The sequence below is a fragment of the Spodoptera frugiperda genome, chromosome 26, assembly GCF_023101765.2.
Source record: "Spodoptera frugiperda isolate SF20-4 chromosome 26, AGI-APGP_CSIRO_Sfru_2.0, whole genome shotgun sequence".
Lineage (NCBI taxonomy): Eukaryota > Metazoa > Arthropoda > Insecta > Lepidoptera > Noctuidae > Spodoptera > Spodoptera frugiperda.
In genome coordinates this window covers 4,307,036-4,326,307 of record NC_064237.1, presented here as the reverse complement: position 1 = coordinate 4,326,307, position 19,272 = coordinate 4,307,036, and the positions used below count along the sequence as shown (strand labels likewise).

Sequence of the window (19,272 nt, the reverse complement as noted above, 5' to 3'; positions counted from 1 at the left end):
TTAAATCGCCAAGACACAAGAAACGTTCGGACATTCCTATCACATGAACCGTCGCATAAATTCCTTCATCTAGACAATCTCTTTTACTTTAAACTTTAACTTCTACCGCATAGGAGTTATATGGAGTAAAAAGTGATTCAGTAACTTCCAACCACAAGCGAGTTAACAGTCCTCGCGATTTACTAGAAGACACATGATCGGCAACGCTTAGTAAAACTACTGCTAGTTGCAACTACATTATGTAGCGTGAAAGCTTAGCGTTTCTTATTTATTCTAACCGCAGATGAAACTATGTCGTTAAAAATAAAATGTTGTGAAGAAACATTGAGGAAAGTGAAATCTGCTGCTTTAGGGAGATCTAGACTAACTGCCGTAGTCAGAGACATTTGATGATTACCTAAACTATTCCTTAGTAATGATTTCGTTCCGAAAACAATTGGGTTTAGTAACTATTAAATGATTCTTAGTACGGCGGTTAGTAATTTAAAATAAAGATAAGTTGTAAAATTTTTCGTTTTTTTTATCTTATTATTACACATATGTTTATACATATACAAAGATCTTTTACTCAGAGCTTCATAAAACCACACATTAAAATCATAACATTAACAGTACTACTTAAAATATAAACAAAAAAAAAACACGACGCAATATTTCCAAGTGATTCCAACGTAATTATTAAGTACAATGATATTATTTGGACTTAAACAAAGGCTTTTACTGGAACTCAATTAAATTGAAACTTACAGAGAAACGAGTGCTCTTTGTAATAATGAGTATTTTGGTATCGGCTTATTGTTAGACTTATCAATTACGTTCGCAAAGGTAAATAATTGAAGGGTATTAATAATTTAAGCTGCCCATTAAACAATATTATTTCTATTATCATTGGTTTTGATTGAAACATTTCTAAGAGCATTTATTACAAAGTATTTTGTTCTAAGCATATTTATGTATAGTCAATGTTGTTATATTGTTGAGTTTCCAATATTTGGTGATAAGATATTCGGTTGATTGCAGTTTTGGTGACACATCGTGTTTTTTATGGTTTTATGTCGGTCAACTTATCGAGTAATGGTATGTACAATAAGTGAAATGTCATACTTGATTGGCAGAAGTGCAATTACAGAATGACATTTTACCAACTGCATTTTTTTATTAAAATTAAGGGTTTCTTGCTAAATCTTCGGTACATTGACAGACACTGTTATTAAAAAGATATTACAAAATATATACAAATCGATAAACCATTTTCGAAGTCGTTGACTAACTGCCAATTTCAATAACCGATCTAAATCCAAAATCTTTGAATCGATCTTAATTTTAGACAGAAACTCTATAGAACTAATGTCAAAAATCGATCTTAATCTAAAGAATTTGAATTGAGATCGAGTATCGAAATCAATAAACTTTTGCTGACTAAGACCTCACGTACATCAATCGCTCATTTTTCATGACAAAATAGTCAAAGGCCAAGTCTCAATCTTTATTCCGTTACACACATATCCGCTATACTTTTATCGAGTGCTGTCAATGCATATGTTGCGTACAGTTTTGATCAGCGACAGTGTGCAATTCGTCACGTTTGAGTGACCTACTAGCCGACTAGCCTATCAGGAACATCGGACGCCATATATTCTTCACTGCTTGGCATGCCCAGCGGGCATTGACGGGCTGACAGCAGCCGATCCGTGATTATATTGTTCACCAGTCAACTCATTCTGTTGGCCAATTGCAGAATTTTCAGATAGGTGCGTATTTTTAATTCTCGTCTTAAAGGGACTTAAAGGGTTACTGGAAGTGTCATCATCGCAAGTCGGAAAAAATAAATTAAAATACATATATTGTATTCCATTATTATAACTTTTTAACTATGAGTAATTAATTCTAAATAATATTAAAGACTTAAATAACCTATAATGAAACCGATTGGATTTAATTTAACGTTCAACAACGAGTTAATCAGTCCTTTATCGCCAGTGGCGCCATCTAGCCAGCGCAAAAACTGCAGCGTTGAATCATAGCTTCTTATTAGCAATCATTACTTTGGTATGTTTGATCATCGGTACAGTATCATCGATTTAAACTTCCGCGTAGCGGTCTACGAGGAAAATTACTACGAAGTACGAAGATTGCTACACTTTCAATAAACTGTGGCTACGGATTGTGCATAGTGAATAATATGTAGCTTTGATTGTTCCACATGTGTCACAAAACACGTGCACGCTTACAATTATAAATTGTGCGTATGTTAAATATGAACAATTCAAAATATGATAACCTATTAACTATTAAGATTAGTAGTATAAGTTTTTCTCATTCGATTAACATGTAACTGCCATTATATAATATCCTTATAGGACTCACATGTGAAACTCTACAAAGAACATCTTAACTACTTACAAAACTAACTTCTTTGGAAAACTTGCACGAAATAATACACGCAATCCAACCCTTTGTAGGTTAAAGTGCGGTGTATTATTTCAGTTTAATGAAAGTATTGAGGTTCGGGACTGGTTGGAATCACTCAATATTAACTTGTAGTGTTTGCGATACCGAACGTGATTGTTTACAGATGTAATCATTTCGAACTCACAAACCGACCACCGCGCAGTTGAAATTGTAATCAATAACCGACCGGCCACTGTGTATTTAAACTGTTATTTTTTGCACCTCTAGTGAATAGGGAACTCTTGATTAAAATTGGTTTGTCAAAAAATTTCCTGTGGACCGTTTTTGTGGTGATTATTAAATTTGCTTAGTATTCAGATAATTTGTACACAACTTTTAAATACAACACAATAAGAATTGGTGATTAACAATTTGTATGTTTTTAATCTGTACATATATAAAAATAAATTGTTGTTCGTTAGTCTCGCGACTGATGTGGTTAATTTTGGTCTTGAATAATTTTTAGGTTAGGTCCTGTTTTTAGGTTTCAAACGCGAGATTTTTTTTTTGAAACGGTACGTATTTTGCCGGGTCACCTAGTTTAGTATATTTTTTTAGTCAGAATTATCATTCTGATTATTTGAATGATTTGTTTTGTTGCCCAAAATTTTCGGTAAAAGAAAGACTTTTTCTCTGACACAAATAGACCGTATCATCATTATTTTCAACCATAAATACAATATGTATATAAATTGATACGAGTACCAACGTAATTTAAATTCGATAGATGCCCGCTCAAATTATGTGCGTAGAATTACAGACTTGTAATTACATAATTAGTCTTAAAATGAAACCAATACATCATATGTAATTAGTAGCTATTTCATAACCTTCACTACAGTTCGATGGTTGTACCTGACTTTATTAACCTTTGACTTCTTAATAAAATAGTAAGTAATAGTCTATAGTCTGAAGATAATTAATTTATACAGTAAAAGTAAAATTGATATAATGGCACGAACAGTTTTAAATTCAGTGGCATACTGCGAAAATAATGACTTGCTTACTGAATGAAAAGCTAATTATTTTAAAAGCTTCATAGCAAATTGCTATATCCAAAAGCTTGAATGAAGGTTTATTTATAGGGGTTGACGTTAAGAAACAATCTTTACTAAATATTAAAAAAAAACAACTTTGGATGGTCGCAAGTACTCTGTCCATATGATATAATGAGTCTTCAGGTTCGATTCCCGGGCCGGGTAAAATATTGGTGGGTTTATTTTCGGTTATCGAAAATGTGTCAGTTTCGCGGAATTTAGAATTGTTCTCAGTATATGGTAATAAGCTTACCCCCGATTACATGGGACTTTTTTCATAAATGGTGAAAAGTGGATGTACATTGTATACTATGAGCAGGTGTGGTACCTCTACCTACCTTTGGGGATAAAAAGTATGGCGTTACAAAACTTGAGTTAAACTTGATAAAAACCGTCTTGTTTTTAAGGGACTAAATCATCAACTATCATTACTAAATCATCCAATGACTTCTCCCGCCTTGAACGAGGAAAACCATAATAAAGACATATTAACTGCCTATTTTTTTTCCATCTGACCACTTACCAAAAACTTCAAAAGTAAGTATTAATTAGGTACTTCTAAGACTATAAATCACTTGTGCAACTCAAACCACCAAATAATTAAGCAGTTTTTGTTCCCGCTTCACCAAGACAGTATAATCGAGATATATTCTATTGTAAGACTTTTTTATTTGTCTTAAGCTTACACATTGTCTGATTGTGACTATGTAGCTATGTGAAATATCGTAATGCGTAGTGGTTACTGGTAAAATACCAACTATAGGTGTTTCATGGTATTTCGCCGAATATGAGTAACATAATCCAGGAGGCAGTTTAAGCTCCAGAACTTAAACCGGCTGATTGGATCACCAGACCAGTTTGGTGATCCCATCTCCATCTAGTTTTCATCTCACACTTTGCTTAGTGATCTCGAGTACAGTATCACTTGTGTAGTAGATAAGAGTAATTTATTAAAGGTATGAATCTACTTATTTAATCAACATATTTAATAACACGTATATATGCCTATGTAGGCGAATTAAATGCCTAAGGCATCCTTTATCCTTTAGCCTTTTAGGTGATGCAAAGAATGTTTGCGAATCTTTCGTTGCTTACTACAAAAAAAACCTTTTCCTTTTATGCATTACGACATATCGCTATGTTTCCAAAAGCTTGTTCAGTTTTTAATCATACTAATCAAATGTGAAAAATTGTTTGTTTGAATGTTTATGCGTCAATCACTCTGAAACAACTGAACGGATTTTAATGTGGTATACAGACAGAGCTGACTTAGGTGATAGGACTTTTTACCACACGGGAACGCGGGCCGAACGAAGCCACTGACAGAAGCTAGTAATTTTTATACATACATGTTTTTATTCAATTATATACTCCTGAATGTAAACATAATGTGTTGCAATATTTCTCTCCTTGCTAAAAGTGCTAATGAAAGAACAAGTTGATCGTGTTTTATTTACATTTTCACACTTCTCCAGAGATTGTGACATATTGGTTGAACTTGCCTTGGCAGTCAATTATTGTGTATGTGTGTGTATGTGTCTCATTCTTACAATTTGATTGTAACTGTAAATTATTTTTGCGGTGTAGGCGTAAGTTGACTTTAACTATTTTGGGAAAACCTTTATTTTAACCTACGCGCAAAGAAAAAGGCAAAAGCTCATAACCAAGTAAGGTATTATAATTGTAATCATAGGTATTTAGTAATGAGCTGTAGACAACCTAGCGGGTTATCAGGTCTTCAGCTCGAAGAAGAAGTAGGAACGGGGGGATTTTTAGTCAATAGCAGTCTAACACTACCTCCAGTTCCACTCAAGCCTGGAGAAATAAATCGTTAAGGTTTTTTTTTATATTTGATGGGTTAATGGTTATGGTTCTTAAAAACAGTAAATATAATTAGCACCATAGAACAATGTCTTTATGTAAACCAAGCTGACCTTAGTCCCATCTTGAGTTAGTGCAAATTGCTACCAGTTGCACAATTTTCCGTGACATTGTTTAATACAAGGCGACCGACAAAATGGACCCTATGCCAACCCACGCTCAGTTTTACAAACCACAGAAGTTTCGTGGTTACCCCAGTTATACGGATTTCGAATAATTCGGCAGAAACGTGTGAATTCGATATATTGTGATACTGCATTACATTATGTGATTATGATTTTCAATAATATTACAACGTGATGTATCTTATGTCACGTTTGTAATTCGTTTGTTAATTATATTTTTATTTGTAACCTTTTAATTTTTCCTTTTGTTTTATATGTTTTCCTTTTTCTCTATTTACTTTATCATTGCCACCAAACAGTGAGGTGAATTAGATTAAAGCCTTCGCAACTAAAGTGATCATCGGAAATTCGATTTTTTTTTCCAGTACCTACCTACTCCTACTATGAATTTGTTTTACGTTTAAAGTAATCGAAATGAGAGCGCATTCGGAACTCTCATTGGTTGATTTATTCAAACTAGCCAATCAGAGCGCCATAACATTTTTTCAAAGTACATATTGTCTTTTAGAAAAACGGCAAATGAAACAACGAGAAAGGCTTTTTAACTCTCGTTTCTCAGGCATTACTAATATGTACCATGTAGTTGATGTAGTTTGTAGGTACTCGCTAATCATTTGTAATTAATCCCATCACAAGTTTAAGATATTCATTACCAATTACTAAAGCTACTGAGAATCTTAGGTTTCTTCGAATTAATTACACAAATTATCCTCAAGTTATTTACTTCTTAAATTTTCCTGTAGTTTGTCGCTGACAAAATTTCATTTCTTATTTATCATATGTCTGATTGCTTAATCCTAGTTTAAGGCTTCCAAAAAACTCTAGTAAATTATATTCTATTTATTTCAGAAATTTTCCGTGACTGGCTTAGCGACTTAAAAACAATTGTTTTTAATAATGGAAAATTATGATATAATTAATCCCTTTTCAAACAATTATCTAAGGTATCTTATTGCTTCCTACTTAAAACGGATTAATTAAGAATTAATCAATAAATACCTAAGTGTTTTATTAAAAAAATAAGCGTGCCAGCTTGTTATCAAGAATTCATTCTGGGATTAACCAGTTAGAGATTAACGTACATAAAAGTATATTTAAATTAGTATCATTTGATATCTAATCTAAGAAGTTTTAATTATATTTGTTGATCACATATAATTGTAATTTCGTGTAGAATATTATTAATACTTAACACCTGTTAATCCCCGAAACCTAAGCCTACCGCAAAGGCCTATACAAAATAAGACTTTTCAACTGATATGTTATAAGGCTAAGCTGTATGTGTTATAATTTTAAAACTATTTAAAAAAACTGACTTCAAAGACAGACTAATCGTGGACAATACGGAAAATAGGTGTTAAAGTTCGAGTCTCTATTAAGTCGGGTAATATATTTAAAACCTTCCCCTAAGTCTACAGACTTGCGGGAAGGTTTTAAGTAAATTTTACAAAATATCATGCTGAAAATCGCATCAAAATCGGTTCAGATACAAGCAAGATAATCGCGTACAAACATAGGTCAAACTGGGAACCTTTTTTTAAATCGATTAATAAAGGGTTGAGTATATTGCATTACACTGAGCACAAACAAATACCTACATAGGAAAGTAAAACGAGTCACAGTATCAGTACTAGTCTAGTAACATCTATAGCGATAAAAACGCTTTTAAAATAAATTAATAGATAAATACGGTCTGATCGCCGATTTCTAGATAAATATTCCGTTGCCTACCTAAATACTAATCGCTACTTAATAGTACAAACAACTGAAAGTGGGCACTTGTATCAGTATCTTGACTAAACCTCTTAGATTTGACCGATACAAGTAGGGACTTTATCAGGAACGTGGACACGATAAGTAACTAACCAAACATTGTCACTTCGGTATAAAGAATTGAAACTTATTTATTTCTTTAAGTTGAATCCTAAGTTCCCAACTAATATCCCACGTCCAGTAGGGCTGATGCCGAACCGGAGCTGCGGACTACCTAGCGGGTTACCGGGGCTCCGGCTCTAAAAGCAAGAGTAGGAACGGGGTGGTTTTTACTCAGTAAGAGTCTGACACTCTCTCCTATCCTGAACTCACAGGATGATTTGCCCCCTCAAAAAAAATCCAATATCCCAAATAATGCGAAGTTTGATGGTCTACACAAGTATTTTTTCTTCTTGACTTGATTTTATTGTATAGAGATTGAAACCCGTAACAATGATGACTATGCATAAAATATTCAAGCATTTATCTTTTTCGTCAATATGTGGTGTAGCAACTTGTCAGCTTATCGCCATTGCATTGCCTTACAGCAACTATTTAGTAAGCCTTGCCGTGTCCTTCATTGAGCTTTTAAGGCAACTATAGAATTATTTATTAGCTTCAGTCAAATACGGCAAAAGATATAAATCACCTGATATTTATCGACGCATCCTTTCAACTTTTACGATGTTTAAATGTAAGCAATTTAAACTGCCTTGTTGGTCGAATAGTCTTAAAAGTCGATGATAGGAAATGAACAGAGTTTAAAAAAGTTTTTTTTAAGTCCCTATAACCTTTAACATCATGAAGTTTGGCTTTATATGGCTTATTCTTACAAGATATTATGAACTTACTTCTTCGCAAAAAACAAAAGTGATGCGCTGTGTATTGTGTTACGAAAGGTCGTAGCGTATTTAATAAAACGCTGTATTACCTAACTGTATCTTAAGGACATAACATACTTAACGAATACCGCTCAAACCCAGCAATTAACTTGCCATTTAAATTTGGACCGCACGCCGACTACTTGCCGAGGCGCAAGTGAAACATCGTCGTATCGCGTGCTTGCAGCTCGCAGTCAGCGCGCCGTAAGCACGCTGGCAACTAGCGGTAGCCACAATTCGATACTACGCCGTGCCAGAACCGAGCCGATGCCGTGCTTATTATGTGTTTTTTGATAGACGCCGCAGTATCAGTAAGGATTTAAGGTAAGGTATGTATGTATGAGACGCACTATCGTTGCATTATGTAGTCGTATAAGCACAAATCTTAATAACATAACGATTACCACTATCAACAGAAACACTTCTGTTGACAGTGTGTTACTATGCTAAAGTACACACTTTAGCTCACATAATCGATGGAAAATACGTCTTAATTTTTCCACTACATCAAAATAAGTCATCATTGGTTTTACTTTGATGTTGAATATCGTCATAGGTAGATACTATTCTAGAATGGGAAAAAATACGTAATGATATAAAGAAGTAAATAACCATAGAGGTTTATTGACCTAACAAACTGGTTAGACGTAACTGCATAGGTATTTAGTCTTAACAAACGTTAAAAGTTCTGTATTTTTAAGCTGTATAAATATAGCTGTATAAAAAACCTATTTTTTGTTAATATTCGACTGTACGATACTGGTCTAAAAAGTGGTAACGATTATCTGAAGATGTTTCTAGAAAACATACAAGCTTATATGAGTCGATATTGAAATTCTTAAAAGTTCAATTCATATATTTGCAACCAATAATAATGTGAATAAACGTTTTACAGTAGATTTAAAGCTAGTATATACTTATATATATGGACGTTGTAAGGGCATAGAAAAAACACAAAAGAGACTTTTAAAATAAATCGGACATTAATATCATCAAATAAATCAAAGTTCCGTATTGAAATTATGTAATTGTAGTTAATTAACAGCTTTACCTGTTGGCATGCTCATTAGAGTATGTCATTAAGCATTGTGGGTATATTTCAACGAGTCTGCCAAAACCACAATACTGTTAACTAATCCAAGGTTAGCATAATGATACTCTAAAATATGCTATAAAACGTTACTTGATATTAATGGGTGAATAAATATCTCTCTAGCAATAAAATGATAAAATAATACAATTACTTGTTTTTTATTTACTTTTCTATTTTATTATTTTTCTTATTACTATTACAAGGACATAATGTATATAGGTGCAAACTATTCGCCGTACTCAGAGTCATTTAATGGTTAGGTACTTAACCCAGTCCTTAGCAATTGTTTTCGTTACAAAATTGTTACTAAGGAATAATTTAAGTAATTTATAAATGTGCAGGTGCAAACTAAAGTTACTTTGAAAATCAAATTGTATACAATTAAAGTCAAAAACTTAGCTGGTTTAGTTTTTGTAGCGGACAAAACATGAGTGAGTATATCTATCTCAGTCATATAAAAGGCGTGATTTCATAAATATTACCGCCTACTTTATATTATGTCGTATTTAGTATGAATTTTTTGATAACCATATCGATTATAGTCAGTGATACGCGGGAACCATAATGATAAGGGCCAAATTACTAATGTTATCAGGCCATCTAGAACGCGTTGATAACACATTATGTTGTGTACACAAGCTGGGAACTTGTTTGTGTTTAGATAATTCTACGAAAATTTTGGTAAAAATACGTTTTGTATACAGATGATAACTGAGACTGTTCAATTTGCTGTGACGTCGGGTGAAAACGTCATCTTAGGAGGTAGACATAAGGATGAAGAATTGGTTCGTTGATAAAGTTTAATAGCATACATTTATGCCCGAATACTGATACGCTACTCAATTTTAAGTTGTACTTAAATATCGTGCTATCACTTACATTTTATAAAGAATTGATAAGGACAGAACTAGTTTTGAGAGCGTCTCAAAATTGAGTAGCGTTTGAGTATTCAGACATTAGAGTATTAAACGTTTAGGTAACGTGTAGGTAACTGCCAAGGTTCCAAGGTTATGGTCTAACATTAAGTTCTTAAAAATATAAGGAAAATGTATCTAAAGATGTGAATTTTAAACAAGAAGTTTTACGTATTTTTTTCAACTCTACCCAGCCTAGTTGGATTTGGTGATTGCTCTACTTCTTGAGATTAAGGTTACCCAACTGTATCACTTATCTCATGTGACATTGGTATAGTCCTATAACATTGGCATTCTACAATAACTTTAGCCTATTCAATAGTAGTTTCACCTGTTGGCATAATCGTCAGAGTCTATGCTATCACCATCAAGTATTATGAATGTCTCTTAATGAATCTGCCATAAACACAATATTGTTAACTAATACAAGGTTAGCATAATGATACTCTAAAAATATACTATAAAATGTTACTTGATATTAATAGGTCAATATAAATTTCTTTAGCAATAAAATTCTATAATAATACTATTACTTGCTTTTTATTTACTTTTCTATTTTATTATTTATCTTATTACAATTACAAGGACATACTGTATATATTTGCAAACTAACCGCCATACTTAATGTCATTTAATGGTAACTTAACCCAGTCCTTAGCAATTGTTTTCGATACAAAATCGTTACTAAGGAACAGTTTGAGTAATCAGTAAATGTATATAAGTACGGCAGTAAAGTTACTTGGAAAATGTAATGTTAGCAAAAGTACTAGATATGCGAGTATTGTCTTGCAATTTTCTATTAAAAAGTAATACATTTATTAGATCAAATTACTGCAATGTCTTCATTATAGTCATATTATCGAGTGAAGTAGTATTTACAAATAATTGTAGACGATGATATTATTATAGGAAAGGTCAATGAAGTTCACTATTATCATGATTTCTCATATACTTATATGGTACTCGTATAATAGGAATATATGTATATGTATAATTATATGAGATAAGGCAGTATTTAGGGTTTTACAAGCCAATTTGCCAGGTCAAAGAGATAACATTTGTGAAAAAGTTAATGTTTTTAAATTTGTTTCTCAGAAATTTAAAGATAAATAGATACTGAAGATAGCTCTAATATTATATCGTTAGAGGAAAAAGGTATTAAAAACATTTTGGTTGTGTAATTTATGTGATTTTCTATTTCCGATTACGGGTGATTTTCGTATTGGTAGAACTTCTACGCATGAGAAATATAATTATTTGTTAATTTAACGACACGGTTGATAGGACTTTACGACTCAATACCAAATCATCATTATATCAGACGTAGTGTAGAATGGTCCTTACGTATTGCAAAAGAAGGACCCTTTTACGTCAGTCTCAATGAACGCATTAAACACAAATACCGCACGAATATTTGCGTGATTTTCATCAACAGATATTGTGATTGTGATACCCGATAGTTTATTCAGACATACCACCTACCTATAAATTATTTTGGTTTTGAACTCTTAGTATAAGTTCACCTAATTAAATTCAAGTCGTGAATATTATGCCATATTATGAATCATAATCTTTCGAATGCTAGTCAGACACACCAGTGACCTTCTAATCTGCATATGGAGATCAAATTCTAGATTCTTCGTAACATAGACCAATTGTTTTTTAAATTATTTTCACCTCATTCTATAGACAAACGATAATAAACAATTTGTCGTTTCTATAACAAAAATGGCACAATACTTGATTAAAGGAAATTGTTCGTAAGATATATTAATTAAGAAAGTGAGAAAAGATTTATTACTATTAGATAGAATTAGAAAAGATGATCGTTTTTAATCTAGAGGCTGAGAATTAAATAATTAGTTACTAGGCGTGGTATTTGTGAATTAACAGTTTTAATTTATTTATTAACTGCCCAGTCGGTCTTAATGTGACTTCGTTTTTAGCTGGTCTGGTCATAATCTATTTTCTTCTAATATATAAGCTGGAGTTTGTTTGTTTGTTTAAACGAGCTGATGTCAGATATTACTGGCCCGGTTTGAATAATTATTTTTGTGTCGGATAGTGCATTTATAAAACATCCCGGTACGATCAATAGGAGTCAATCAGAGCGGGTGAAAAACCGCGCGGAAGTAGCTGGTACTTTATAAAATGTTCAGTAGTTAATATTATAGTAACAATAAAAAATTTATGGTAATCACCATTGTTTTAGCCTAATGGCATCTTTCTTATCAAATAGATTTGTTACCTAATACATATATTTTCAAAGTCTAATTTACAATATATTTTTTTTACAAAGTGCAGCTCTATATTTATTTTATCTATCTATGTTTTCTAAAGTCTAACTCACACAAACAAAGTAACAATATCATCGCGAATGTTATCAGCAAAATATTATCGATTCCAGGAAAATTACATTTTATTATTAATTAATTAATAGTAACGAGAATAGTTTTAATTATAATGAGAGTACTAGTTCTCCTTTGTAGCTGTGCTTTTTATGTTATTAGCATAAAAAATGTTATATTATCATAATATGTAGTCTTGATCACGCTTTTAATTTTTCAACAAGATAGTCAGAGCTATGTGCAGGTTAACCTACTAATTTCTGTCAAATTATTTTATAAGTATTTTTACTTTAATGCAACATCACGCCTTTTTTCCCCGAAAGGGTAGGTTACACTCACTTTTCATCATTTGTGTTATAAGTCCCTGAGCGCTTATAACCTAACTACATATTTTTACCAAAAATATCATAGGGCAGGTCAGTTTTTTTGCGTCAGTTTTTTTTTAATGTTAAATGGGCCGACGTTTGGCCGCTATCCCGCTTGATGGTAAGTGATGATGCGGCCTACGATGGAGCACGTCTGCCCATAAGCAACCTATTCACTCGGGCCTTGAAGACACCCAAGTTATACCCATCAGGAAACACAGACTCCGGCAAGGAGTTCCACTCCCTAGCAGTTCGCACAGTTGCAGGACGACAAATCATACCATGGTATCCCCTCTTCGTACGTGCGTTTTAATTTCCATTTATGTAGTCATATTAATTATAATTACAACAGGTAAACAGTCGGACACTATTTAATAAAATTATGTGCAAATGTCCTATTATTTAGGTAAAACAGTTACAATGCATTTCAAAGTAAATGAAGCTATGTCTATGCGATAAATAAGTAGTTACAAAGTATGTACCTATAGCCATATAAATACTAGATGACTCATTATTTTAATCGGAAAACTTGAATGAAATATTTTACAATAACAATTTGCACGGAATAGTTTTAATTTAAATTCCATAATCACTTAATTATTTCCTATGTAAAAGTAGGAATGTCTGATTTCGGAATTTTAAGGACATTTTTAAGGTTATTTAAGAACTTTACGGTCTCTGAATACGGTGCAAGGTTATTGTTAAGGCTGATTTTTTATTTCGAGTGGTTTTGAATTATCGGAACAGTACATACCTAAGATCTACCATTATCTACTAAAAATATAGCGTTTTTTATTGATACATCTGCGTTTTGTCCGTTATCTGATTGCTATTATGCATTGATTTAAAATTTAGTAAATGAAACCTTATACACGAATATTAACATTTACATATTTAGGAATCGAATGCAACAACTCTTGCGATTACTCGATCATCGAGACGCTTAGAAAAGACGCTTAAAAAAGTTTTTGGGACATTTTAATATTGTGTGATTGGCTCACATGATTTGATTGTATTAAAAAATAACAGTACGGCAATATTTCTGAGAACGCCTTAACATCTTAGCATATTTGCAGTAACAACACTATAATAAAATGACACATAAGTACCTAACACGTTATATTTACATGATAACATAGATTTCGTCTGTTGACACAACACGCAATGTTTGTATTGATTTATATTTCTCTGTTACGTCTTCAGAGAACAGTTATACTTAATCGATTACCGACTCGCATAACCAAATCGATTAATCGATTAAATTATTACTCTTTAAAATATTTGGTTAAACGGACTTTGTTACGGTTACTGTATCAATCTAGTTTCATGGATCCAATTTTAAAATGTCTTGTAAACAGTAAGTAGTGTACTGTCTGAGCGTTATCTAAAAAGACACTGACAAACGAATAAACATTGTGATAACGATAGATAACAATACGAATAAATCACTCATAGAATGTTCTTAAAAACAAAAAATATTTTATTTCATTTTAGATCTTATTTAGAAAAGAATAGATACTTAAATAGCCAAAACATAATTACAACTTCATTGTTATTTAATGACATCTTAGTAATAGCGCATAGACGAAATTTTTTCCGACCTAACCATCGCCAAAGTATTTCAAAGTCATTAAAAACTCATAACGAAATGATTCCGATAGGTACCTCTGCTATGTTCTGCGCCCGAGTCATCTTCGAACGCAATCAAAGGGTCATTGTTATATTTGATAAGATAAATTTTGATTGAGAACTCTGTGTGGAAATTACCTCAGTGTCACTATTTACATCAGTAGAATGAAATATTTATATATACTTTACGTTGAGAATAAATATTTTTCACATAGTTTTCATTCATAAAAATGCGATAGAAAATAGTTAAAAAAATCCTTTACATACCAGCTCGTAGAGTTTGCAAAGCGAAAAATCATTCCATTTAATGTCACACAACACACAAAAGCATTTTTTTTATATTGAAATGCCACTAAATCACAACACCAACCTTTTTTGAAGGAACCGCTTCCGAAATTCTATGTATGCTGACCGGCCTTTATCTTCTACGTCTCCAGAGTGGACACGAGCGTGTAGGGGCAGTGGTACTCTGTTCGCAAAATTGCCATAGTCCATTTGTATGTCCACTATAAGCATCAGCGTAAAGAGTACGAGGAAGGCGCTGACTGCGAGCGCAAGGCGCTCCTTTAGCTTCATGTTGAGCATAATGCGCGCGGTCTTGCTGCGCGGCGCGATGGGACTGCGCGCATGATCCTCGGGCGTCGGCGACCGCTTATGATCGCGGGCGCTCGCGCCGCGCCGCCTCCGCCTCCACCGTGCGCGCGCCCACCCGCTGACGCTGCAAACAATAACAACACGTTAAGGGTGCTGCTCGTCTCTTCACCAAACATTTAAAAAAATATTAATTAAACTTAACTAAAACCTACATTTCAATTGCACGTCATACTTCTAAAATTCATATCAACAACTTAACGACAGTAACTAAAGCTATATAAAAATCTTTTAAGAGAAAATGCTGATTTTAATCTTGTTGCTTTAATTTCCTAATTGATCTAAGGATTAAGATCTTTATTTTCAACTTGACAACTCGTAAAAAAATTAACGTGAGTAAGCCGAAAAGTATAATAATTAATTGACGGAAAGAAAAATATTTTTGTACCGAGATAAAACAAGATTTAGTTCTTCATGGAAAAGATTATCTCTTCTGGAAGGTTATGATATTTTCCTTAATGAAAAAATGTGTAGCTTCAGAGGTAGGTAAAAAAAAACAATAAAAAGGTTACTTGTAACCACTAACTAGGTAACCTAATAAACTGTACCTACATGTAATCCAACATGACCTACATCGCATCGGTAACGATCTCTTTTAACGAGATAAACAATAAAATATGATTGTCGTGACTGTTATCGTTTTTATTTTTTTATAATAATGTCTTTGAGCGCTATCTCCATTATTTTTCTATTAAGATCTTGTAACAGAATATTACAGTTAGTAGTAAGTAGAGCTATTCACCAAGTTAATCGTTCGGAGATATAATTACACAATTAGAACAGTACAGACCGAATCCTACAATCTATATTTTTTATTTTTGTTTAAATTGTCTGCCATATTAGGGTGCATTTCTACACATCATATTCAAAGCTTCAACTATGTATGTGCCACAGGAAATGTCGTTATACATGATTAATTCCTTAACACCTGTTCGCCCAGTCACAGTGTCAACTTAGACAATGCTAACCTATCAACGCGAACGATGCATTAGTCCAAACACATTTGCACAAAATATATTCTAATCGGTTTTCCTACTGTGCATTTCCACTTTCTACATCCTGCATTTGCGTGAGGACGTCAGTCAGTACGCATTCGTGCGTGTCATCCGGAAAATAGCCGAAAATCATACATACATGAATAATTATATATTGTACACCTTATAGTAAATATTTAAGCGACATACCGGTTTGAGAAAAAGATACAGCTCAATATAGATGATTTCTGATATCTTAAAAATGTAATATAAGTAGAAAATTACTCCTATTTAGAGGTAAAAGTCATGGCAAATGGAAAACTGTACTCATATTGAACCAGCATACAGTACGGGCTCCTATAAGCAAACCGATTTAACCAGTACCCTTAGTACGATTAGGCTTTACGTTTAAAGTAATCGAAACGAGAGTTGAGATTCGTGCTGTCGTTTCGTTTCGTTTACTTTAAAACGTAAAGCAAACTTGTTCTAAGGGTAGGTACTGTATTTCTCTGTTCTATAGATTTGACGTTTAAAAATTCTGAAACGCCCATAATCATTACCTAATTTACAAAGTAAACACGTTGCGTAAAAGAAAGGTGTATAAGAAATAATGCATGGGCAAATAATAGTGGATTGCTTAATACATTGTCGACAGATAGGTTCTGCTATGATTGCAAAACTTACAAGTTAGCGGTGTCATGTGTAACGCATGCAAAATAGAACGTTTTGGAAACATGACGCCCGACGTTGGGAACAAAGTTCATAGCTTTGCGTATTCCGTAGTTTGCTCGAGTCATGTTTAAGGTTACAACTTCTGTTTGTTTGTTGCCATATAATAATAGCTGCTATTATAATTATGTAGAGATTATTTTTGTTTGTTCCGCTCTTTTTAGGTTTTGCATACTTAGTTTGTTTCGGTGAAATATTTTCTGCAAAGTATTAGGTAAGCAATGGTAATGTTTGCGATTATCTAGTTTTATAATATTACGAGAACTAGTAAAAAAATTACAAACAAAAACGTTTAAAATCATGATTACACAGTCTTCTATAGGAACTTAAAACAATAGCCTGTCATTTATTGTACACAGGAATTTATAATTTATTAATATTTTTATGCATTTTCCATTAAAATTTACACAGCCGATTCTTTTTATCATTTGATTTTATTGTTATTTATCGATATGTACATGGAAGATAATGTTGAAATCCTAAATTAGGCACTTTTGAAACGTCAAATTGCATTGTCCGTCAGTCCGTCTGTCAGTGAAGCTAGGTGCTCATTCCAGAATAACTCCAACTCCAAAAGAAACTCCATCGTTACTCTTTTCAAAAATAAATGTTTTATTACATTTTTTCTGATACAAAGCCCTACCCAACGATATATATCATGTTGTTATTGACGGGTGGGCCCAAACTCCATACATTTGTTTCGCTGTCACTTTATCATAAGTGTTTGCATAGATGGCGTTTTAATCAATTGATTCAAAACTATTTATTTAATGGCAATATATTTTGCAGTATTTACACTGTGAAAACATATGTTATTATGCAGTTGTTTATGTCTATGTACGTATATCTAAGTATATTGAATAAAGAAAGTAATGTGTTTGTCGGACTATAAGTAAATAGATTTTGCTGACGCATGATCCCATAAGGTATATTAAAATAATAGACTTTCGTTGTTTGATTGTTTAAACAGATATATTGTTTTGTTTTTTATTTTATTTTTTTGTATTAACTAGGTTATTAAACAAGTTAATACAAAAAATAAAAGGATTGTCGTCGTATTATTTGAATTTTATGCATGATGTAATTATTGAGTATTATTACCGACTGCTAAAATATTCCAAAGAATAGGAATTATTACTGTTTATATCTATATATGTAACTAGCTACTTCCGCGCGGTTTCACCCGCTCTGCTTGGCTCCTATTGGTCATGGCATGATGTTTTATAGCCTATAGCCTTCCTCGATAAATGTACTACCCAACACAAAAAGAATTATTCATATCGGACCAGTAGTTCCGGAGATTAGCGCGTTCAAACAAACAAACAAACAAACTCTTCAGCTTTATAATATTAAGTATAGATAATATTCTCTTTGAATTTATATTGCAATGAAAGATTAATGTATCTTATTAATATTATTAATGCTTGTGAGTTTGTGTGTATGCTTGTTACTCAATCGTGTCAAAACGGCTAAAGGGACCGAGATGAAATTTAGAACAGGGATAGAATATGATCTAGAATAACTCATAGGGCTTTTTATCCCACGACAACGCTAGTAAAAGGTAGTAATTGTATAAAACAATACAATCATTTTTTCAATTACAATGTTAAACAAATTGAACGTACTATGGTCATCAAAATAGACAAACTATAAAAAAACTACATTATTTTGTAATGTCAGCAAATCTTATAAAATACCTGACACAATTTCGAATATTGCTTTGAATGCCAAATTGTTTCATTAAATGGATCAGCAGAAATATAAAATAGAATCATTACTACGTGACAAATAGATTATTCTTTTAAATGTTTTCAATAGACGCATAAATAGATGTAAGTAGGTATACAGTTCACTAGTTAAGCATAAAAAGTTAGAAGTTAGGATACAATTGGCTTCTCTCTCAACATTGGATGATCGGAACACCGAAGGCAACAATATGCTTTCAATCATGAAGTAACCAATCCAAGAAGGATAATGATAATGAAAATCTACATTTGTATGTCAAAGACATTCAAAGTCAAAGTCAAAGTCAAAGTCAAAATCATTTATTGCAAATAGACCAGGAAGGCACTTTTGAACGTCAAAGCAACATGAATCAAATAGGGACTACATTTGAGAATAAATTAAGATTAAACCTATTGCCATATATCAGGCGCAATGCCAGCCTCCGCAGTATTTTTGCAACTTCTCTATTGGTTTTTTTTTTTTCGTAACAACCAGGAATTCAAGTCCAAGAATCCTTACTTATACCATTTGAAATAACTGGACATCAGGAACGAAGACAACATAAGCTCGTGACCACATCATAAACAGCCCCTTTATCACGACAAACAAAAAAAAAAGACAATAGTTTCGTACAAAGAAGTGAGAGTGTAACATTAAGTAAATGTAACGGACATACAAACATGTAAACACGGACTGTATGTGTATAGAAAGTTGTTC

General features: G+C 32.7%; 1 protein-coding gene across 5 annotated transcripts in view; it reads right to left on the bottom strand.

The window, feature by feature from the left end:
• The window catches only part of LOC118263979 (extracellular serine/threonine protein CG31145), a 111,990-nt gene that overhangs the window by 11,731 nt on the left and 80,987 nt on the right, over positions 1-19,272 (bottom strand). For all 5 annotated transcript variants that reach the window (XM_050704829.1, XM_050704827.1, XM_050704830.1 and 2 more), the window contains exon 3: positions 14,847-15,194. In XM_050704829.1, the coding sequence (XP_050560786.1) occupies positions 14,847-15,061 (215 nt within the window). In that variant the 5' untranslated portion in view covers positions 15,062-15,194. The remainder of the gene's footprint in view (positions 1-14,846; positions 15,195-19,272) is intronic.